We start from the raw sequence: 25,335 nt of genomic DNA, 5'->3' as shown, positions 1-25,335 counted from the left end.
TTTAAAAAGCTATGATGTAATCACAGTGTTAAGGCCATGGGCAGAGCAGGTTAGTAAACCTGGACGCTAGAAAACTTTTTTGGCTTATGCATCAGGTAAGCAGCTCTCATTGGACGGATCTTTGCATTCACTATCAAGTTCATTATAATAAATCTATGGTCTCTAAGTGACGAGGAGGCTCTCAGGAGGTGATGCTATTATTTATACAGACGTATGTTTAACAGTAGTACATATTTTGGGTATGTAGTTTTTAGTATGTGATTGCTGAACAGCTGTTGTATCTTCCAGAGGAAACAAGCTAATATGCAAACTTCAATTCACACTTATTTGTTTATTTGCTGCAAGTCATATCATGATCACAATACTAGACAGTGTTATTGCACATTGCAGATTTTCCTCATATCCTGCAGGCCTAATATATTATTTTTTGTTTTTTTTTATAGATGGCTTTGCACCAAAAGATCTTTTCATTTGAATCCTCCACGAGGGAATTAAGTAGATGATGCATGTACTTTGCTTTTCCTTTGTTAAAGACTAACCAGATAACGCAGCACTGGTTTCTTTGTACCAACAAACCAAGAGGACCTAAACTATGAAGCAGGATATTTAACGGTACAACTCATAAGCTCACATCACGTTCCTGACTGTATGGTGTGGAGAAAGTACACGAGTAAAATATGCAGTGTGCTGCTTAACAGAAAAGAAAAGGTGTCAGTCAAAGTGAGAACCTGTAAAATTCTTGTTTTCCTGCCAACCATTAGCAGTAAGTGTTTTGCATGAGGGCCAATCATTAACACTCAGCTTCATACTGGACATTTCATTTGTCTTTTTCCAAACCACCAGCTGCTGTCGCTTCAGTGGACGTAAACCTTTTCACCAGGATATGATTTTTTTTCTGGGTAAAACCTAGAACAGCACACAGTACTGGCAGTATTGTTCGAAATGATCATATTATCTGTCAATTTATTAAATATTATACATGGGAGAACCCCTGTTATCACGCTGTCTGAATTTACAGTAAGCATAAAGTTTCCCTGTCTGCTTAACCAAATACCCAATCATGAGACAGCATCATGTTTGCTGAGTCATCGCGGTTGTCAGACTATAATTGCAGGTGTAATCAGGTGATAACTACCTGATGAAAGCCTGTCTTTGTACAGCATTTAACTGAAACAAAAAAGGATTCATGCTTGAGAACACAAAGGCAGTGTGTGGGTAGAACTGCAAAGGTGGAATTGATTCGTATTTCAACTTGGGCTCACGTCAGGCAAAAATAAACAACATACTAAAATCCTTTGCCGAGTGTTATCGTGGACCAGCTGTTAACAGCGGCACATCAATGCCCACATACAGTTGGCATCATTAGGAGACAAAATGTTCCCCGTTCTGCCTGTCTGAGGCCTGCAGTGCAGATTTACTGCACCGATACGATGCTGAGGACTTGCACTTTCAAATGAACCTCTAGAAAAAGATGCCTTTGCTAAATATGCCCAGCAACGGTGTGTATTTCCTGGGAGGCTGGAGACTAGAACGGGATTTATATCTTCTCAGCAGCAAGTCATTTTGAAGTTCCACTCTTATTTGGTCCGTATAATAGAGCAGCAGAGACAGACACAAACACACAGAGATATAACGTAATAAAGGCAGAGAGACTGACAGGAATCCCAAGAGAGGAGAGCTAACAATAAGACAGGAAGAAAACATTTCTATTGCCACATGTACTGAGTGTGTGAATGAAACAAATGACCCTATTAGAACGATTATATCAGTAAGTGGGACAGAGACACTAATCAGGTTCAAACACCCAACAATTTCTTTAATTAGAATCATCTCCTTCCCTGAGTCTGAGTCTGTACGTCACCATCCTGTCCAGACGAGTCCACACCCAGACACACTGGGCAACACAGCAACACTACTGAGTCAGGACGTAACCATGCCAAAAACTCACAGTATGATAATACTAAGAAAAAAAAGGTGATAATATTTATCACGACATTAAAAATCAGAGAAAAATGACAACCTGAAAAAACTGAATGAATGTGTGCAGCATTTCTTGTTTGTATGAAAGTGTTTCTGCTTTCCTTCTTTAATAAAATAAAATAAAAGCAGCCATGACGTGTGAGCGTGTGCAAAAAACTGGCGTTGTCATTGGCACTGAATGTCAGTAGCAGCCCCTCTATAAAATAAAATACAAATAATGAAATAAAATAATTAACTATGTAAGATCACTGTAGATATCATCATTGTCCGGTACAATTTTTTATTGCAATATTGCGATGTTCAGTGTATTGTTTAGTGCTTTACCTAACAATTATTTTTATTGTTGATTAATCTGCTGATTATTTTCTTGATTGATTTATTTTTTGGCCTATGAAATGTCTGTTGTTTTTTTGTTTTTTAAATTGATGCTATAAGAGAAAGAAAAAAAAATGGATTCAGTCATGCTGGGTTTATGATGTCATAAACCTAAGGAACCAGTCCCATTAATCAAGGGGGTGGTGCCATACAGCAACGAGGCCCAGCCCACAGGAGAAGCCGGATTTAGCTAGTTTGCAGTTAGTGTGTTTGTGTTTGTGTTTGTGTTTAGCTAGCAAAACACAGGTGTAGACACTGAGGGGTAGCGGTGAGGGTTGGAGGATGTGGAATCCTTGAATACTAAATGACGACACGGTCAATCAATATGTAAACCATTTTAACAAGGTGAACAGGTTTAAACTGATTAATCAATTATCAAAATAGTTGGAAATTAATTTAATAGTTGACACCTCATCAATTAATTGCTGCAGCTCTAACATTGTTACATCCCTACAACTGACAGACAGTGCACCGTTCAAACCTGTTTCCAAAGTCCCAAACTCTCACACACACACACACACACACACATACACACACACACACACACACACACACAGGGTACAGCAGACACACAGCTACACACACTCAGACATGCAGACAGAAGCATCACATCACTGCTTGCGCTCATACAGAGGTGCAACAACGACGCGAACACTGAGTCATCAAACCATGCGGCTGAAATATCTGAGACAGAAAGCAAATCAGACCACTCCACCTGTGACGATTATATGAATCAAGCTGTGGATTCTGTAACTGCAGCCTGCATGTCTTGATGGAGAACATCTAACCCTCCTCTCCTCTCCTCTCCTCTCCTCTCCTCTCCTCTCCTCTCCTCTCCTCTCCTCTCCTCTCCTCTCCTCTTTCTCCCACTGCTCCCTCCCTCCTGCTTTCTCCATCTTCTGAACACTGACTCGCTGTACTGCTTGTCGCCACGGCCACCTCACTCACTGCACCCTCCCAATGCAAAAGGTTCACAGTCTGCATACATTCTGGCTCCCAAATCCACATTGGATCTTTCTTTTTCCACTGGCAGCTGCACACACAGATGTGCTTTAGATGATATGAAAGGCTCCTCTTCCTCCTGCAGCAGAGCACTCCTCCTTCTGTCTCTTTTTACTTTCTTTCACCTCCAGCCTGCTCCTCTCTTCCACACCATGTACCTCTCTATATCTTTTTGTTGCTACCATCCCTGCCTCTTTCTCTCATCCAAATCCTCTCTCTTAGCCCCCTCCCCTGGGCAAAATCTCTCAGTCCCTCCTTCTCTCCACGCTTTCTTTTTATCTCTTTCTCTCCCTGCCTTCCCTCTCACTCAGGCTGTCTCAAGAGGTATTTGTCATCATCCTCTACGCCGAGCTCCTATGGATGATGCCTTCAAAAGAGACAGAGGGAATGAAGAGGGGGAAAGCTTGATAGTGATACAAATAAAGCTGGGTTAAAAAGTGCAAATGCTTCGGTGGCCAAACACTAACACAGCGGTTTCTTTTGCAAAAAGCTTCCTTTCTGTCATTACCACAACAGCCAAAAACATCTATTGTCAGTCAGACACTGACAGGGTTGGAAGGTCATCATTTAAATTTCTTTTCAAATGCAAGTGACGGACAGCTCGACTAAATATCAGCTGTGTTATGCATTTTTGAAAAAGCAGGTTCTGTGTGGGTTTCAAAGCTGTAAAGCCATTAGCCTGCAATCAGGACTGCTGCTAATTAACAAACTTCTTTCTCCAGCCATTAATAAATACCGCTGACACAGTCTAAGTCTCACATGTGTAGGGTGTACATGTAACAGACACAGGACAGCTTTGGTTTAGTTAGCGGCTCTGTGAGGTACTTCAAGGTCCAGTGTGAAAGATTTAGTAGCTTTTGGTGGTGAGCTGAACACATTGCGTTACCCTCCCCTTCCTAGCATGTAGGAGAACATACAGTGACCATGAAAAGCCACAATAATGCAAGAGGCCATAACTAGAGCCGGTGCTAGTTTAGTTCTGGGCTACAGCAGAAAGAAACATGGTGCAAAATGGCGACCTCAGTGGAAGGCGGTCCAGCCGCCTCTGAAGATAAAAATGATTCATTCTAAGGTAAAAAAAACAAAAAAAAACATGACTCTTATCTTCAGGTGCTTATAAACTACTGAAAACATACTTATGAATCTTATAGTCCATTTCTGTGATTCTCTGCCAATAGATCCCCTTAAATCTTAAGCCTCCTACAAACTGTGAGATTTCAGCACTCTTGTTAGTTTAAGCAGCCACACCACGCAACATGGTTTCACTAAACTTGGGTACAACATCAAGTTTGATGTATGCACAATAATCACACCTGCCGGCTACAACGCAAGCCAGTAATGCATGAAAGCAACAGTGTGCATCATCTGTCTGTATAGTGCTATAGTGACCAACAATAAAGCTAAGCAAGAACTGAGCTTTGTGAAAGTGGTGTTTATCTGAATGGAAGAAAATCCAAAAAGGAGGACAAGGAGGAGAGTGTGTCCCCAGTCGTGGCAGGAAAAGAGGCCAAAGTGGGCTACCACTATTGCAAAAGGAGCTTGAGGTAACGTTAAGTATTTATAGTATGGTAGTATGGTAAAGTAGCACACATAAATCTACATTTGTGCATTCCTGTTGGCTGGTCAGTAGACGTTTGTTGTAGCAGCAGTCAGACTGTGAGGTGGTTAAATTTCTGACACTGTCATAATTTTGTCTCAGGCTGTCTTTGGTTGCAAGACCGTGAGAATGGCCGTCTCTGACCTTCCCTCACAGCGTGACGTAGGACCACTGTTTTGAAACCATCACCTCATTTCTTTCATGCAGGTCGTCTTTCATCTGAGACAACCCAAAATCAAAGACAGGACCTTTAATGATGTACTGCCTAGAGCTCGGTGCTAACAGCAGCATGCTAACATGCTGATGTTTATCAGGTACAATGTTTCTACCATGTTTATCATCGTGCTTTAGTATATTAGCATCCAATTATTTGCTAATCAGCAGAAATTCTGAATTCACGCCATATTGGCACAATGGGAAAACCCTCCTTGTATGTGTTGTGTGTGACATTAACACGTGACAACAGATATAAAACAGTCTTTAACTAATTTAAATTACAGCTGTAACTATTATTCCATTAGATTATAATTAGATGTAACTGCAGTACCAGAGATAGTGGCTTTGCTGCCATGTTGCCATTGGTCTGTTGATGCCTCTGTTGTTCTTGTTGCTGAGATTTCGCAGCTGTCAGAAATTCCTCATAACTTTGACTCGTGATTAAAACTTTTTCTTCCAGACACTCGTAATTACAGTCTGAATGGTATAAAGTGAATGTAGCATAAACACAAAGTACAAGTGAGGCTGATGGGAATGTCATTAATTTTGCAAGTATTTGGTCATTAATCAAAGTGTTGGAGAAAATTAGAGTTTAATTTCATGATGGTGCTCGATGAAAGTGGTGGTCTGACTGATGGTACGTAGCGCCGTGCTGCTGGAGTGACTAAAAAACATCACTAGAGAGACCTGTTCTGGGATAAAAGAACATGATGTAGTTGAGATTAGGGCTGTCTCTCTTCAGGAAGGAGATAGGAGATGTCTATTCCACCTTTGTGACAAAGGGTGGATGTCAGAACTCTGGTTTCCTCATTAACAGGCGCAGGTAGTATAATAGGGACTCGTCCTTGGCTTCAAAATAACAATGATTACATGTGACACCGGAGCCGCCCGTGGCTGCGGGCCAAGAGAAGGACGAGGCAGGACCACGTAGGAAGAAAAGAGCCAGCATGCTCGCACAGCAGAATAGTTGAAGTATCACTTTTCCACCATCCCGTCTTCTTTCTCTCCTTTACTTCACTTTTTGTCTCTGCTTCTCCTCACTTGGACTCGCTATATCCGCCTCCTTCATTTCCCACACTGTCTCTTTTTCTGCCAAGTAGGCTAATCAGCGGTTCATTCGGGGTTAGCTGGTTAATTTGGGTGAGCTTCCTCCACGAGAGAGCAAAAAAAAACCCACAGGGATTGAGCCGTCATATCTGTTAAAAAGCTGGGGTTAAATGAGGAAAATGATGCTACTATTCAGTCAGGTAACAATCATGAACCAAAGCCAACGCTGAGTCCCTTTCATGCTGCGTCGATGCAGACTACTCCTTCAGACAACCACAGACTGGTTATCTAACTGGCTGAATTGAGCATTGTCAAGAGGGGGATTACGAATTATGAATAAGCGAGTGGTGATGATGAATATAGTGGAATGAATAGCCGTCTTTGTGGAGCAAACAGACCCCGTTGTTGAGTAGCGAGCAACTGCCAAAGAGGAGGAAGGGTTTTCTGATTAACACACAGAACAAAAGGACACAGATTACACACAGCAACAATGTGAACACATGCAAGTGGTCATTTCTGTGTTGTATGGGGCAGTTTTAAAGGGACAGTTCACCCCAAAATCAAAAAAATACATATTTTTTTTTTACCTCTGGCCTGTAGTTCTATTTATCCATCTAGATTTATTTGATGCAAGCTGCAGAATTTTGGAGATATTTGCCGCACAGATGTCCGTCTTCTTTCCAATATTATGGAATTAAATGGCACTCTGCTTGTGGCGTCCAAAGCACCAAAAAATACATTTGAAAAACTCGACAGCAATGTCTCTTTCCAGAAATCATGCTTCGGTACCACAAGCAGAGTGTCATTTATGAGGCTTTAACAACAACCCGAGTCACACATAAGATGGACCTCGCAAACCGCGAGCAGCCAGTGACGACAAACTGTCACCGTTTCACATTTATTTACTTTACATGGACCTAAAATTAATACAGAACGTTTCTCAAATGACTTAGTGTCTGTTTAAGAAATCATTAATAATCTTTTAGGAGTAGATGTTTAGAAAACTTAAAGTCCAGGACATATTTTCAGAGCAGTGGGCTTCTGTTTTCAGGATAACAGACAGACAACTGACAGTCGTAAACAGCTGAACAACCTTCAGTGTGGGTCTCATCGCTTGTCAGTGTAAAATTAAAATGTTGCACTCGTGTTACACTTGTGTAAGGTCAGTGTCCCTGCAGCCTGTAGGCAACCTGCCTGAGCGTCGAGTCTGGGGAGGAGGGGGAAACAACTCACTTCAACCTATTTAACCATCATACCGTCTACAGATCCAAACTTTCTTTCAACTTCAACTTTATTATAATCCCAGAGAGAAGTTGTTTTGCAGACTAAAAGCAGCAGCACAAAGAAAAGACAGTCCAACACAGCGATTTCTAAGGAGCTACATTTTTCACCTTCAAGTGACAAGACATTGGAGGACATCGTCTTGGGCTTTAAAAAACAGTGATTAACTTTTTTAACCATTTTCTAACATACTATGGGCCAAACAACTAAACAAATAATTAAGAATAGAACAATTGTAGTTGCAGTCCTAGCACAGACATGAGAGAGGCATCAATCCTCCAGTTAAACTCTCTGAAAGAAAGCAAATACACAACACATTGTGTGTTTCAGAAAATATGTTGCTATTTCTTTAACTTGAAAGTTTTACCTAAAGGCAAGGAGGGGGTGAGCTGCGCTACAATGCAAATTTAATCACTGTGACATAAAAGTTCTTCTCATTCAGAGCACACAGAGGGTCATATGGAGAACCAAACAACTCAGGCGTTCAGAGAAAACACACTCATACATTTTTAAGGAGCTTTAACAGAAGGCATTAGTGTCTAATGTACGCCTGTTACTGTACATCTGACAGACTCTACCACACTACAACCTTTGCAAACTTTTGTCTAGGAAAGTTGCAGCCACAGCTGTTTAGCTGAGGTTAATAATATTATGTGAAGAAATATAGAAATGAGACTGCTCTCATCGAAACTGGGGGGATTCAGTTTGTGCAAACGTCTCAGGAGGTCATTCATAATTATAATCATTAGATAATCATTAGATAATCAGGCACTCTAGTGAAGTGGGACATTCCAATAAACGTCAGGCCAACAGGGTATTTCTATTCACATCAGAAATTATGCTTGGCACTTTGGCGATAGAAGGCAGGATGATAAAAGAAGAGTAAATTTACTGTAAGATACTGTAGCAGCGAGTCAGTCAGTCTGATGGCGGTGGATTAACCAGTCTGTACGAGGGTATGTTGTTCTATTCCTGGACAGGAAGGACGGGAGGGAGTCGGATCAATACCCAGAGGAACCAGTGATTATTGTACATTACTACGCCATTCCTCCCATTTCCTTTCCAGCTCAATGACAAGCAGAGGAAGACATCTTAAATGGCTTAGTCAGCTTTGATTTCCCGTGTCTTTCAAAAGGAAGCTTGAGGAAGATCTATGCAGAATTTCATCCTGATTTATTTAACTCCAGAGTTTCTACAGAGGAATGTTAGGAAGGTCAGGACGATCTTATGCATGTTTCAAAATGGAAATTGGGTAGACGGTGAATACATTTTTATGCACAAGTTGTTTTATGAGGACTGGTTCATCTGAAACAGGACTGAGCAAATTAAACGGCAATTAGCTCCCACAACCTCAGTGTTTATTCTAGACAGCGTGGACACAAACTTTTAATGTGCACAGTAAAAACAAAAAAAAGTAAGTTAACTGAACTTTCGAAAGCATGTTCAATAACCTTAGGATTTCAAGTTGAACAACTCTTCAGTCACACTGACGAACATTTCATTTTACATTGTTTCAGTTTGAAGAATCAGTTCTTCATTTCAAAAGAACTTCCAGCTGCAGCTGCTCCTTGTGGAGCTACTTTGTTCCATGATTGGCACAAAAAAAAAAAAAGAAACTGCTCTAAGTAAATTTTATGCAAGCAACCATGACTTATCATCAAACGTATTAAAGATACACAGTCAGATTCTAACATCTGTGTTTTTTCAAACTATAAAAATAGGATCTCAGGTTAGGTGTGGTACTATTCACATTTGAACCGATAACATACTAGTACCCTTTTTAAGTACTTTATTCTCTCTGTAATAACAAAAAATGTATTTCCTGCTGCAAAAACTAAGTCAGAACTTCTTAACTTCAGTGTTATTATTTACTTGGAGCATTACACACCACACACACCAAAAAAATCCCTCCCTACCTCTCACTCCCGTTTCAAATCCATCCCTCTAATCCCTGTTAATACTCTGCAATTTCCTCCTATTAAAGTTTCGAACATACTAATAAATCTCATGCACTGTTGTACCGCGCTAAATAGCACCTTGGTAAAGAATTTTGGACGCAGCCAGTGGCTGAGTTTTAGCTAACGTTTGTAAAAATGCGAAACCAACAAAAGAAGCCCAGTTCTCTCCAACAACAACAACTTATCCAACAGGCTGATCAATCACCTGAAGATGTCGATAACGTTTTCGATGCTGCACTTAAAAGTTTTGTTGTCCATGGAGAGTTAAGTTACGTGATGTAGATGCTGGCTGCAGACGTGCTGACATTGGCTGCAAGGGACTTTGCTCTCAGCCGATGAAAAACAGCGCACTCTTTGGCTTTTAGATGTATTTTGTGTTTGGTTGATGATTTGTGATATGTGAGAACTCAAAACAAAAATATTTCAGTCTCATGAAGGATGAGTGTTTGTGTCAAGTAAACATAATTAAAATTTTGTGTCATGGATGAATTGGGTTCACAGTGCAGCTGGAGCAACTGGTTTTATAGTTTTCTAAAGTTGCCTCATCTTTAAAGCCAACTTAGTTTAAAAAATAGGAAAATTAATTATTCTTCTCTCACTGAATAGAGACAGTTAAACTCAGAGAGCCGCACACAAACAACAGGCTGTTGACTCTTGCCTCAATAAACACCGATCAGGAGTGGAGAGTGAAAAAAAAAAAAAAAACTGGGGATATTTCACTCTCAAATGCAAATACGGATGTTACAGCAGTGGCAATGCGGTTTATTTTCCTTGACAGCCAATTTCTTCAGGCATCCTCAGAAACATGGCACAATCGCAGCCTTCGCATAGCACTTTGCTCAGGGAGGTGACAGGAGTAAAAGCTGCAGCAACCTTAACGCAGAGCACCAGAGTCATGATTCTCTGACCAAAAGATGTGCAGCTACATGACACACAGAGTGCATGTTATTTTATATGTGACGGTGTGGACTGAACGGTAAACAAAAAGGCGAGGAGAGAAGAGAAAATGGAAGGGTAAAGACGGCGGAAATATATGAGAAGGAAGCTCAATAGAAGCTGGAACTTAAGGCTTTCATCAGTCAACATTGACAATGTGCAAATATACAATCTGGAACAGAATGTTCCCTCTCAGCCGAAGAAAGACTTTCACCACAGTCAGATTCTTATTAGAGGCAGTGGCCATAATCTGACTGGGCTTCTCACACAAGAAGAAAGAAAAGACGCAAACCGAAACTTTACAAAAAGAAGAAGAGCGAAAACTACCTCAGCACTGACACACTGAAACCTCTTCAACCTCAATGACCCTTCAGACGACGAGTCAGAACAAACTCACGCTGAGCAGCCGAGCTTTGTTTAAACCAACACGGCTTCATTTAAAATTCTAGTGGAGATCCCGAAGCTCCCCACAGATGTCAGGTTGAGTTATTGGAAACTGTGCATGGAATTATGCACAAGACCATAAGAATATTTCCATCTGATGCAACGGTGCAGCCATAAAAACATGGCGTCTTGGGTTAAAATACTTCATTCAGTGTAAACTTCAAGTGGCCTCAATGAATAACTGGAACAAGCAGACACAGAATATATATGTGATTCTGTTGGACAGTGTGGAATAATTCATTTTTTCCAACCTCATGAATGATACTTAATGGTAAATATAAGAGAAAGGCTGGGATTCAAGGGGCTAATCCAATATCACTTCTGTCACTTCATAAAGTGGAGTCAACATGCAAGAAAACTGTCTGTATTTTGTATTTTGAAGCAGCTATAATCAATATTTTCATAATAAGAACATATCAAATGATGACTGTGAAAACAATATGAAATAGGGTCACTTATAGTGATGAATCTACAGAGAATTATCACCTGAATCTGCAGCTCCGCTCAGCTTTGTTGAGCTTTACAGCCAGTTTCAGCACAGCATTCAGCTGCCTGACCACAACTTTATCATTTTGATTCACTCTCTCAGCTCTCATAGTTTAATTCTTGTGCACAGCAGGCAGCTGTGATTCATTAAAAAGGTCTAGAAACTCACTGTGCACTACCGGCTCAGCACCAAACAGCAGATCGACACAGTAAGAGAATAGTTGGTGAACAAAGTGAAGCATTAAGCGACTAAAGAGCCATAAATTTCCCTCAGGATTTGGTGGAGACCAAAAACAGCTCTGTTTCTGCTGCCCCAAAGCCACCGAAATAAAAAGTTTTTGCACATTCAAGCAAAAGGTTAAACTTTTTTATCTAATTACTGACCTTGTAGACACTGAATTTTCTCATTAATAAACAAATCTATAGGACCAGTGTGTGGGAATTAGTGGCATCTTGCAGATTTCAACCAGGACTGAAAAATTAATCAAAATCTTATTTAAAACTATAATATGGTCAACCGCAATATTCAAATCACAGAATGCACGATGTCTGTTAAAGGAGAAACGTGTGTCAAAATACCATTTTAAATTCAACACTGTGGAGCTGCAGAAGTGTACAGGCCAACATATCATTCTCTAGACTTCAGAAAATATCCCTGAAAAAAAATTATGTGATTTTCAAAGAAAGGGAGAATAATAGTGTAAAAATCATCCTTTCCTCTAATATTGCAAACCATAATATTGCAACTGCAATATCAGTCGAGATAAATTAAATTAGATATTTCATCAAAATCACGAAACTGACAGAGGAGCAGGACTGAGAGACAAAAGGAACAATTATAAAACTGTCGCCTATTTCGGCAGCACAGACAGCTCCAGGTAGGCCACTGATATTTCAGAGTCATGGTCAGGGCCACGGAGATCATAATTTGCACAAATCTCAGTCAGATAAAGGACCAGTGAGTCAGGCAGACTAGACTAATATATTCAGTAAAACAACCCCTCTGCCCCTGCACTTTCTCTGCCACTAACTAGGGGACGGAGAAGGGGGGGCGGCAGATTAAAAGGGGGGGGGGGGGTGCATTTGTGTTATTTTGATGGCATCCTCCCTCATCTCCCCTCAATTTGCCTACTGGCTAAAACTCGGTCCTTGGCTCCACTGCTGTTTTTTGAAGGTTAATGGCACCGGCATCACAGAAAGTCCAGCAAGGACTTACAGAAACAACGCAGTGCCTCGGTGACAGATGTTGCTTCTGGCAAGCTTAAAAATGAACATTATATGAGAACTTCTACACAAACAAGGATTAAAAAGGAGGACCAGAAAAGGGAGAATACTTGATTTTAACAGGAGATTTATTGAGGTGAAATCTCACAGGGAGGGGACCCTCCGCCAAGCTCTTATCTGTCATCTGGTGCTGTGGGCTCTATGCTAATGTATGAGCAGAAAGTGTTGTTTTCCCCACAGCTGCACACAAGACTTACTCTCCGTAAACACTTCAGTCGGAGATAAAGGGTAGAGGCTGATGAGCACTGATTCTGTTCCTCGTGTGCACTAAACAAACTACCTTCCTGCCCTACACCGTTACCAAACACAATAAAAAAAACAGAGCCACGCAGGAAAAATACAACATCGGCTAAAACAGTAAAGCGATGGAGGAGTGACTCCTCCGTATGGAGTCATCATCAGAGGAAGCCTGCGTGTGCTGCGGCATTTTTGAGAGTAAAGTTTAACTTTGACAATCTGCCTGCCACAGAGGGTAATGAGGAGAGATGATGAAGATTGATTGCACCATTCTACCTACCAAACACATGGAAGACACAGAGGGGTATTAGAGGGATGGCTCAAATTATTTGATGTGATTTCTCACGCAAAATGGCTTTTGTCTGTTTTCAGCCTCTCAAATATGGAGATTTCCCAGTTTTCTTTGTTTTTTATCCTATTAAATTGAACATCGGACATTTAAAGAAATCACCTTCAGCTAAGAAAAACCGCAATGTGCATATAGATGTTGCAGTCTCTGATTAAATATGACAATTAACTTAAATCTCTGTTGTTATTTGACAAACACTGATAAATGAACAAATCTGTACAGGGGAAAGTAAAAATTGATTTCTGGCAAGTAGATTTCTGACCAAACTGTCCATCCGGGCCAGTAAAAAATACCATTAACGCTGAACTCTTAACTTAAACTGAAGTGAACCTTTTATAAGTCGCCAAAGTACCTTTTGTTGCTCATCCACAGCAGTACTCTGCTTAGCTTCCATGCTGGTGCCCCTCTCTGCTTCTCCTAACTGGGGGCGTGCCGGCAAATCAAAAAATACCTCCTATAATCCTACATCAGATAATCCAAACTATCCCTTTAAGAGGCGAACAAGAACGATAGAGAGGATGAAGACCTACGTTACAGACTGATAGTGCTTTATAAGTCCCTTGCCTCTCGTTGACTGGCTCTGCGCTAACACTGACATGGATCATGTCTATTTGTTAGCTGGAGGAGAAAGAGCTTTCCTCCCCCATGTGTTGTACGTTACACTTTCATAGCCCTTTAGCCTTCTCTTGAGGCTGCAGAGTGGCTAATGTGGAGCAATTCCCCACGACCGAGGCTAAAAACAGCATTCACCGTGGTCATTGTATTTCTCCTGGCTTTGCTTAGCAACTACTAAAAAAAAAAAAAAGAAAGAAATCAAATCCAGGCCTACAGTCACAGAGGATAAAGGACAAGGTGACCGCATGCGCTTCAATCTTACTTTCTCCTTTACGAATGCAATATCAGTTACACACAGGATGAGGCTGGTTATTGACTCGGCTTTGATCACAGAGGATGGAGCCTAAACTGGCCGATAAGGTCTCTGCAACATGTCAGTGCTTCCACACACAACGAGGAGGAGACAGGCAACACCAGCAGCATGCCCTGCATGTGTGTGCGTGTGTGTGCGTGCGTGCAATGCATTAAGCCCTGGAGTGTGCATTATCATTTTCTGCTTACAGTTTGATAATCTTCATGGCTATAAATGGAAAAGTGTAAATTTCCACAGAGCATGAATGGGGATTTAGAAGTTGGTTGGCTAGAAGCAAAGAGGCATTATGGCTGATATGATTAAGCCATTAAAAACTTGGGAATCTAGGGCAGGCGAATCACCACTGGCAAGACAGATGGTTTATCACAACTCCGGGAAAGTGTTTGTAACTTCCTACAACGTGCCAGCGTCTAATAGCTCAGAGTATAGGCATCTACAGAGCAGCTACAGGGGGATGCCGTCCCCTAAACGTGTCTGACGGTACAGGTGGGAGATCATCTCTACATCTGGAAAAACAAGCCAACAAGAACCATAACTGAGCTGCAGGCAGGAGGGCGCGGCCACAGGGATCCGTCACTAAAAGGATATGAAGTCAACAGATCGTGCTGCTCTGTTTGTTTAAGAATTTATTCAGTGCAGGGAACACCTCCTTAAATCTCCTGTTTAAACACCTGAAACATGTCAATAATCTCCCCGAAAACAGGAAGAAATGTGGTAAATAAGGCAGCATTGTTAGTCCTGTGATAAGAAATTTGAAATGTGGATGTCAGTGTCAGTGTGTGTTAGTCAGTGTGTGACCTACAGAAATTATTTGGAGAAGCAGGGAGGAGAATACATGTAAAATACTTTTAAAGATTACTTTGCCATCAGACAACCTATGCAGATGAGAAAATGCTGATATATATTTTACCTCACAGAAGTTGCTGGTCTACCGCTGCCTCGAATGGCTACTTTGTATTATTGTGTGACTCCAAACTAACATTTCAAAACACAGAGGTCACCCATAACCAAGACCAAGAACAAACTAACAGATCGAGGCAGGAGAACACCGGCAATATTTGGTTCATATAACAGCAGTTTTCTGTCATAAAAAAGCTGTCTGACAGCAAGGTAAAGCAGTGAAAATATTCTAAATACCTGAAGTTGATATTGATTTTTTTAAGGCAAGCCTTTTTTTTTTTTAAAGAGGCTTAATACCTTTTTTGCTGTCAACAGCAGCACACTGCTTAGCCTCCAACATCACTACTGACTGTGGATAAATATCTCATACGACCTCACGTAAAAGAATCCTAACTATTCCCTATAATCAGGACGCCTTGCATTTTTCTAGAAAAACATCCACGTTGTTCTCCTGATTCTCCCTGCCTCGCCTCGGGGCGCCTGTAGAGATACCATGCTGTCTTTTCCCAGATTTAAAATGTGAATAGCAGACAGAGTGGAGCTCATTGGACTCATTTTTAGGAAAGGTTTCTGTGTCACTAAGAACGTATTCAGTGGCTCCACTGTGACTTAATGATTGTAACTGATGGCAGAAACGCTGAATTCTGACGTTGATGAAACTGTATTTAATGTGGATCTGTCACATCGTGGCCGATTCACGATCTGCTTAATAAGGTCAGAGCTGGAGCTGTCGATATCGAGCCGGTGTGTCCGATTGGTTCATCCCTAATCCTCACCGGAACGTGAGGTGATGAATCTTATGGTTCCTGCAGCAGAACGATGAGTTTGGACGGTTTACATGAGGAGAGTTAACCAAACAAACAAACATCAACAGAACATCTATAAAAAACAACTGCAGCACTACACTCTCTCTAATAAAGGTTCTAACTAGAACCATAACGGGCTCTTCAGCTTGTCCCCATAGGAGAACGGGTTTTGATTCCTGTTAGAACCCTTTTGTAAAGGTTCCATTTGTGACCCTTTGAGAGAGTTCTACCTAGAACCCAACACCTAGAACCATCTGTGAAAGGTTCTACAGAGAATATCCAGAACCCTTTCCCCTTTAAAGGTTGTACCTAGAACACTCTCAAGGGGTTCTAACGAGAAAGTTTTTATAGTTCAAGGGTTTTATCTAGAAAACACCAAGGGGGTTCAACCGAGAACCTGTTTATATTTCCATGGATTTATCTAGAACCATCCCAGGGTGCTTTTATACAGAAAATCCTTTTATGTTATGGTACAAAGAACCCTTGACAAAAGAGTTCTTCAAGTATTTCAACAATCCTTGAAGAACGGTTTCTTCCAAAAAGGGGTCTTTGGAAGAAAAGGGTTCTTGATGGAACCCTTAGACTTACAAAGAACCCTTGACAAACCCTTTCTTCCGTTAAAGGGTTTGTCAGAAGCGAATCCTTAGATCCAGGAGAGTAACTGCAGTGTTTACCATCAGCTGATCAGCACCTCCTTCACTGTAATGATCTGTTTTAATGCAGGCTGCTGGTAATAAACATGAAGCGTTATCACAGTAAAGAGCTGTAAATTTTTACAGTTAGCCTGACGGTCTGCTTAATTCTACCGTGAAATGTCTCCCTCCATTAAGAGCAGGTTCATCGGTGATCTGCCACTCGTGCGTTTGACCGATCAGGTGAGGTTAATAAAGCTCCAACATCACCAGCATCAAGGTCACCTCACAGTGAGGCGATTTTCCTCGATCGCTAATGCAGCTAATGTGCAGCTCAGCACTCAGTCTGGAGGGGGAGAGGAGAAGGAGAACAGGAAATATATCTCTGTGGAACATGCAATGACTAAGAGTGAGATCGGCAGAGAGATGCAGAGAGAGGCATTAAGTTCGGAGTCATTAGGCACAACACACTGCTGTCATTATATCACACTGCATTACATTCATCAGCTCCTTCATTTATGAAGCTGTGGGAGGCCACAGAACCGATGGCTCGGTCTGCGTGCTGCTGCTGCTGTGAGAAAAAAACAGCTCTTCTTTTGGGAGTTTCATGCTTTTTCCTCTCCTGCCTTCCACTGCTGTATTTAAAGCAACCTGTGTGACACTGAACCTGACTAAATCTGTCTGAAGCAAAGCTGAGGTATTCTGCTTGCTTAAGAGGCAGTGAGAGTGAGGGAGCGAGCAGAGCTCTGGCCAAGAGTCTATGGATGAGTGCAGATCCCTGCTTAATACATTTTTCTCATGCATTTTGCAGACTGTAAAGTGCATGTATTAATGCCAGGCATCAAGGATGGAGTTAAATAAGTTTACATCGCTGAAAATGGACCCCTTCAGATCTCACCACTGCCTCAGGAGATCACATCAGGACACAAGTGAAAAAAAGATTTCTAACTATTATTTTTGATTGACTTTAATTGCTAAACCTTCACAATTTTCTCTAATTTATGAAGTGAAACCCAATTTATATGGTGTAGCAGTGCGAAAAAAGCAAAGAAATAAAATCATGATGAAGAGTGTTATAGTGTGACAGAAATTCCTACATATTCTGAACTGGGCAATTAGGCATGGGGCTTTTTTTTTTGGTGTTTTATGCACCACAAGTTGCAAGCCATTTGCTCCTGTGTTCTGTGAGCTAAAATGACTGACTTCGCTTATGGAGTTTGGTCAGTTTGGACAGAACGATATTTGGTTTATATAACAGCAGTTTCCCATCAAAGAGGTTATCTGACAGCAAAGCAAAGCAGCGAAAAATATTCTAAATATAGTGTGACTAAAATATGCTTTTTTGCTGACCCCGTCCACAGCAGTTCACTGCTTAGCTTCTGTGCTGGCGCCACTCTCTGCTTCTCCAAACTGGGAGCTTGCCATCGCCATCTACTGTAGCTAGTACACTGTCAATAAGTACACCATGCAACCCCACTTCAAGTAATCCAAACTATCCCTTTAAGAGCTACTTCAGTGTAATAGCTCCTGTGAAGAGCACCATGCATGAGGATACAATAGACTAATTACTAAAGTCTTTTGGACACTGCCCTGATGAGAGAAACTATTCAGTTGTCGTCTCCACACCATCTCATTAAGCCTCAAGTTTCAGCAGCTCAAAACAAAAAAAAAACACTCACTGTGAATTAAACGTGAAGATCAAGCACAGAATAAAAGTAAAAAGGTAATTTGCAGAACAACAGAGCGAGTTCAAATCACACAGGTTTTCAGGAAAGACACATTCCTTTTTCCAATGTGAGAATGAATCTCACCATATATCCTAACAAATGTCCTACATCCCAAACCACTGCGCTGGCTGATTGGGCAACCACAAATTACATGACCTGATTTCCATAACACAGAATCTTATCAACACTGGCCTCAGAGGGAACACAAACTAATTGGTGAGACTTTTACGTTGCTTTTTCTAATGATGGGCGCTTAATTAATCTTTGAAACGCCGGCTTGTGAGTGTGTGAGCTACAAAGGGAGATGGCTGAGAGGATCAAAGTCGTTCCAGTCTACTGTGGAGGGATTAGGAAAATGTGGTGGAGGCATGGAGACAATCGAGCATCCAAGCCTCCAGTGAGGAAAATCCTTCCAGGCCGCAACCAAAATCTCAACCGGAGAAATCACCCTGAGCGTGCGCTGTGCCGGCTGACTGACACTGACACGTGTGAGGGCGGTTATGTGATATCATGTTAATCCCACTGAAGTCCCCAAACCCAATCCTTCTCTCATGACCCAGGCATGGCGAGTGGGATCAGGAGGTTTCAAGAGGCTGAGACAGTCACTGCTCTCAATATTTCTGATTACCTCTCAACCACAAACTGTGATGCAGTTTTTTTATTGTCTGAGATGCATGAGGTCTAAGACAGTTTTAATAAAGACGCGAAGAAAAAAAATATCAACGGTACACAAATAACTTTTTGATACCGTTTGAATTGTGCCATGAATTACACACATGATGTTTGTCAATTTCAATGTTTTTTTTGTATCTTCACAGTCTTATGCTTCAACTGTTGTGTGACAAACTGTGACTGTCTTAACATCATATCTATTCTTCATGGCACAATTCAAAGGGATCAAAAAATCATCCGAATAAGGCAACAAGACCACTTATATGACCAGATGTATTGTGCAAGAGAGGGAGAGCGAGCAGCAGACCTGGTGACGGCCCTGCTCATATTGGAGCATAAGTTGTCAGTCTGGCAGTAAATGTACAGTACAGGTTAGGGTTACAACTACTGAAACAGTGACAGGGTTGCAGCTAATTGGCCAATATGTTGCTATAATATAACTAACTAGCTCAGTGGATTAGTGGGTCAGGCAGCTCTGCACAAAGACTTTGTCAATGTTGTGTAAATTAAAGGTTTGTTTTGTTTTGTTTTATTCTTGCTAAAAATATGTTGGATTCTTGCAAATGTGTATTTTCAGTTTTGAAAAACAAACAAAACAACTCAATAATTTGGAGGACCCCCTAGGGGTCACAGACGACATTTTAGGTACCAGTAAACTGTGTGTAGATGTTTACTATCTGCCTGTTAGAGTCCCAGTCCTCCTACATCCCAAAGCTGCATCAAGCTATAACTGTAAAACTGAACTAATTTTACTGACCCTCCTGTAACCCGTTCAAGGGCCCAGCTGACATCAGGCTCTGCTCCTCCAGTCAGCAGCAGCCTGCTCAGGTTACCTCGACCAAGTGTGGAGAGGAGCGCTCATCCGCTGACAGCCCACTGCTCCACTGCATCACTCTGCAGCAGCACTCGCAGCCAGGGAGCACAGAGACCGTCTCTGCAGCCCAGCCGCACACAGGAAAACAACCCTGGCTCGGCAGCTGAGACTCTCTACCCAGGCTAATATTGTGGTCTGCTCCAAAAATAGCCTCACTCGCAATTCTCACAACGATATGGCCTATTCAAATCCACTATCACTGCCATGGAGAGTAAACAGAAAGCATGACTGTTCTGCTCTGGAAAAAAAAGGTAAATAATACTATTATTTCACACAGCATTGGGGTGTAATAAATTATGGGAATATTTTTTGTCAGTAGGGGTGTAAGGAAATATCCATACACTATATATATATATATATGTGTGTGTGTGTATATATATATATATATATCATGATATTGTGATACATGCAAAGATTCAGTGGTTCATTTCATGTTGTGTTTAAACTGATCAATTAATTCTTTATTAATCAATTGTTAAAATTTTAATCAACAACTATTTTGATAATTGATTAATTGACAATGTTTTTATGAAAAAAAAAAATCTAACTTCTCTGATTCTTCTTAAATGTGGTTTCTTTAGTCCTTTTGATAGTAAACTGAATATCTTTGCATTGTGGACAAAACATTTCAGGATGTCATCTTGGGTTTTGGGAAACAGTGATCAACATTTTTACGATTTTATGACATTTTTTAGACTGAACGACTAATCGATCAATCAAGAATATAAATGACATCTTGCTTACTGTATCGTGATTCGTATTGCATCACCAGATTCTTGCCTTTAAACAACCCTGTTTGTAACTCAAGCATGTAACGTGAAAGACGTGCAGATGGCAGCATATGTTGCACCAAAACCTGTATGTGTCTTTACATATCAATTGGGTTCTTTACCCATGATGCCATGGGTGGCATGCCAGCTGCTGCTTCTCCTCTTCAGCTCAGAGGACACAACGTCCCTGATATCCTAAAACAATCTGATATGTGGACTTGTCAGCACAGCACACTTTTCCGTCTCAGATGAGCTCAGGCCCAGAGAAGTCTGCAGAATTTTGATATATGACTTTCTCTTTGCATGGTAGAGTTTAAACTCCCAACCACTAGACAGTAATCTATCTTCACTGTTCTGATTATGTGAGAAAGTAGACTTTTTTAGCTCAGATTTGGTGGAATATTATTTATACTACGATCATCATCACCTTACTTACACAGGCTTCAACATTAATGGGTCTTTTAATATTTCTTTCTTCTAGAAATCTACTTATCTACTTGCCCAAAGTCAATTTTCACTTGCCCCTGTACTAATTGTTTTATCTATAAGAGGTAGTCAAAGAACAACAAAGACTGAAGTTAACTGTCATGTTTAATCTAAGGCTGCAACATCTATAAAATATCAGAAAATGGAAAATGTCCATCCCAGTTTTTCAAAGTTCAAGATTATGTCTTTAAATGTCTTGTTTTGTCTAAAATCCAAAGATATTCTGTTTAATATGATAATAAACTAAGAAAAATATGGATATCTCCAATGTCATTTTCTGTCATTTTGCATTAAAAAATATTTTAATAAATAAATGATAGTTATTGAGTTTAATTATTTTTGCCAGATTTACTCGTCCAACATAACATTTTACTTGCCCCAGGAAGCCAAGCAGACAAGCCTTATCATTGAGCCTTGCTTAAAGTATCTCAGTATCTTAAATCATAACCACTGTGTACTGATATGTATCAGATTATCAGATTATCACCAATACTTGGCCCTAGTTATGAGAGGGGCAGCCTTTATGGCTTAACCCTCATTAAAATGACAAAACATGCACCTGCCCCTGTCCAGCAGCATGGCAGCTCATGCTGGGGCAATAACATGGAGACAGACAGCAGCAGTCTGTAGTAGTCTAGTCAGAAATCCCTGGATGACATCATGAAGTTCATAAACATTAGCTGCTCTCACAGATAACACACAACTGAACGGAAAGCCCTCTAATAAAAACAACTAGCAGCCAATCATAGTCTACGAGCAGCATATACGGATGCTGTGGAAAAAAACACTACAGCAGAAATTACTACAAGAACCCAGAGGAATACTGTGGAAATAAAGCTCGTTATGACAGACTGATATACAATAAGGTCAAAACCAGACAGGAGGATGTAGCCATTTTCCTAAAGAGATGATAAAATATAAATAGGCTAATTTGCTATAAGAACATGTAATACAAGTCAAAGACATTATTTATAGGCCTGAGGTCTAATCAGTTGGTAATTTTGGGACGCCCTCATGGAGACAAAAGAGCGGTGCGGTGCTCGTCTGGTTTCCCAGCATCACGTTCACCTGTCCTCTCTTCCTCTTCCTAACCCGCAAAGACAAACAGGCTCACTCGACTCACCCAGCACACCGGAGGAGGAGGAGGAGGAGGAGGCTTGTGGCGGGGCAGCGCCCGGCTCCGGCCTCTCCACGTCTCCCTGCTGCGCTCGGTGTCGGTGCCGGGAGCTCTCGGAGCCTTCCCCAGCGGTGGTCGCGCCACTGGCGGCCGCCGCGGCTGCAGCGGCGGCGCCTGCTGTCCCCGGGTCGGGCATGCTCTCCTATCAGCGAGGAGCGACGGACGATGAAGATATTCTCCGGGAAATTGTGCAGCGGTATCGCATCTCAGGAGGAGGGCAGAGCATGGGTGAAGCGCGGCGGCCGGCGGGGGTCCGAGTAAAGGGTTAAATGAGTGTGAAAGTGAAGTGAAGGTTGTCGGTGTCGGTGCGGCGGCGGATCATCCTGGTGGAGGTACTCTGGAGCAGGATGGACAGCAGAGCGCTCCTCCGACGACTACAGAGGAGGGACAAAGAGAGGGAGGGCGGGGGGAGGGGGGCTGGCTCACACACACACACACACACACACATACACATCTCACAACAATGCACTATAGTAGCCTGATGATTTTATGACTATTGTAGATTTTTTAAAAAGTCTAAATTATGAGATAAAACGCCAAAAGTCAGAATTATAAAAATAAGAGTCATAATTATGAGATAAAAGCAGGGGTGAAAGTAACTAATTACAAATACTCTAATTACTATAATTAAGTAACCTTTTTTTTTTCTTTTTTTGGGGTGGGGAGGGGTGGGGGGGGGGTATTATTTCCAAATCTAGTTATAGGCCTGAGTTCACCCAAAAAAGAAAATTCAGTCATTATCTACTCGCCCTCGTGCCGATTAAAGGTCAGGTTTAGTTTTTTAGTCCACAAAACACTGCTGGAGTTTCACAGGAAAACAGCTTTGCAGAATCTGACAAACGGTTTTCAAACATACAAAAACAACAGAAAAAAAGCATAAAATGCCTCGATGCTGCTTGTCTAGTATGATCTAAGTCTCCTAAACCCCCAGCATGCCAAGCTGACTTGAAAGACGTCATTTACACCATGTTTTTAATCTTAACTCTTCACTGTAGGTCCTTAAGAGCCACTTTCACTTGTAGATGCACACTGACTGAATTGGGTTTGTGTGGTGCGACCATGTGTTTGTGCAAATGACCAGCATGTCAGGGCTTTAGGAGACTTCGATTACACCAGATGAGCAGTATGGAGGCTTTTTTTTTCCAGTTGTTTTTTTACGTTTGAAAACTGGTCAACATTCACTTCAGTTATTTGGAGAGTCTGCAATGCTGTTCTCCTGTGAAACTCCTGCAGTGTTTTAAGGACTAAAAACTAACCTTTAGTCAGCATGAGGGTGAGTGGGTAATGAATGAATTTTCATTTTTGGGTGAACTATCCCTTTCACCACATTTGCGTATGCTAAGGCCGGGGATGTAGTTTCTTTTTAACTACACGTTTGCATACGTACCCCTCTGCATCTCTATGAGTTATGGCTGCAGTGATGGTTGTGCTCATCCTCAGAAATGAATGCTACGCATACATGACCACAAACATGTGGTTCAACAGCCATCATATCTCCAGCCTAACTACATGTTTGCCTTTCCATACAATTAGTTTTGCATAATTCCTGAGGACGTGCGCAGCCATCACTCCAAATGGATGCAGGATATAACAGCCAGCCGTAATGCGTAGGGATGCATATGCAAATGTGTAGATAAAAGCAAGTCTGCCCTTATTTGTATTTAAGTATTGTATTACACAATGTAACCTACTTAGTTACTTTTAAAATCATTATTGAGTACCAAGTACAATTTAACGTAATATCCAAATTTAAAAAGCCAAAATGCTGCACCAGACACAGGTTTTACATGATCACTGGGCAGAACAGTTCAGGAGCTGGGAGTAACTGAGACTGAAGATTTGAAGAAACAGAAACCTCTCATTACTAAATGTCTGTTACTGATAATACATTAAGTCTCAATGGTTAAAAAGTAACTAATATTCTGAGTAGTTTTTGAGATACTTTGTAATTCAACTTAAGTATTTTAAAACACCTTTACTATATCAGTACTTGTACTTGAGTACAGATTTTCATACTCTTTGTTTCAGATATTATTTATTGTGAAGCCTGATTGTAAAAGTTACAGAATGTGATACTGTCAGGCTTCATTTCCATATAAACAAACGGCACCAAAACACAGGAGAGACATTCCACATGGATCTAAAATAAAGACATAAATAATAAATAAATAATCAATTTAGGTAGCTATTATTACAAACGTAATGCACAGCCAATTTTAAATTCTCAGAACCTGACATTATTTGATGTGCGTTCATGTCCCCGCGGTCTCACCGTCCTTCAGGAGTGATGTATATTTATCGTCCTACAGTGACCTCTGCCAGCAGCCAGGCTTCAGGTTGGTGACAGAAATAGAATCTGCTTGGCTGCATTAACAGAAACAAACAAAATGCATGGCTTACTTGATAACATTACCAATCCAGTCACCAAAATTCTGCCAGTTCTTGTGGCCTGTCAGAGATTCGTATACAGAACCTACCTTTAGTTTAAACACAATAATCCTTTCAGGTCTCTCAGGCAGGTGCTTTCTGCAGTCCAGCAGGTATTGCACCTCTGTGAGTGAAAATGCACTATCCTGTCCTGGAAGATTAAATAGACTATGACTTATTTATTAATGCAAAAATATCCTCATAGATTAAATTTTTAGTGACACTCAGGTCTAGGGACAAGTAACGTCACTTCACTTCAGTCCACTGGACACTCTGTAAAACACACTGTGTGTGCAGCAACTTTTATAAAAAATGATGCTTGGTCAGTTCAACATTATACCATCCACATCAATAAATATATGCATGAAAGGCTACTTTACAGACCAAACTGGGTTTTAAAATTAGCAAACAAGTCAAACAATTGGTGATGAAAGCAAAGCAAGACTACACCCAAACACATCCTTCAAAACAAACACTGGAGGTGCAGACTCTGTCAGTTGATCTTCTGCTGAAATGTGTCTGTCCTAAATCACCATACTGTGCAGTTTTACAACCAGAGATGGAGTTAAACTGTGTGTGTGTGTGTGTGTGTGTGTGTGTGTGTGTGTGTGTGTGTGTGTGTGTGTGTGTGTGTGTGTGTGTGTAAGGTGGGTGGAGGTAATTATCTTTAACCAGATCCATGCTCTGATAACAGCCTTTTTGGTCAGAAGAGACAAAGATGTTTGTGTACTGACGGTGCTCAAC

At 41.1% G+C, this 25,335-nt stretch overlaps 1 protein-coding gene across 1 annotated transcript in view; it reads right to left on the bottom strand.

Annotated features, from left to right (window-relative positions):
* ano8b (anoctamin 8b) overlaps window positions 1–22,533 on the bottom strand; it is a 57,341-nt gene extending 34,808 nt beyond the window's left edge. The window contains exon 1 of the mRNA XM_084723779.1: window positions 22,111–22,533. Within this exon, the coding sequence (XP_084579905.1) occupies window positions 22,111–22,300 (190 nt within the window). The 5' untranslated portion in view covers window positions 22,301–22,533. The remainder of the gene's footprint in view (window positions 1–22,110) is intronic.
* Window positions 22,534–25,335: the final 2,802 nt, after the last annotated feature.

Source organism: Lutjanus erythropterus, chromosome 7 (genome assembly GCF_056507025.1).
Source record: "Lutjanus erythropterus isolate fLutEry1 chromosome 7, fLutEry1.hap2, whole genome shotgun sequence".
NCBI lineage: Eukaryota > Metazoa > Chordata > Actinopteri > Lutjaniformes > Lutjanidae > Lutjanus > Lutjanus erythropterus.
This window is presented reverse-complemented; position numbering and strand designations above follow the sequence as displayed.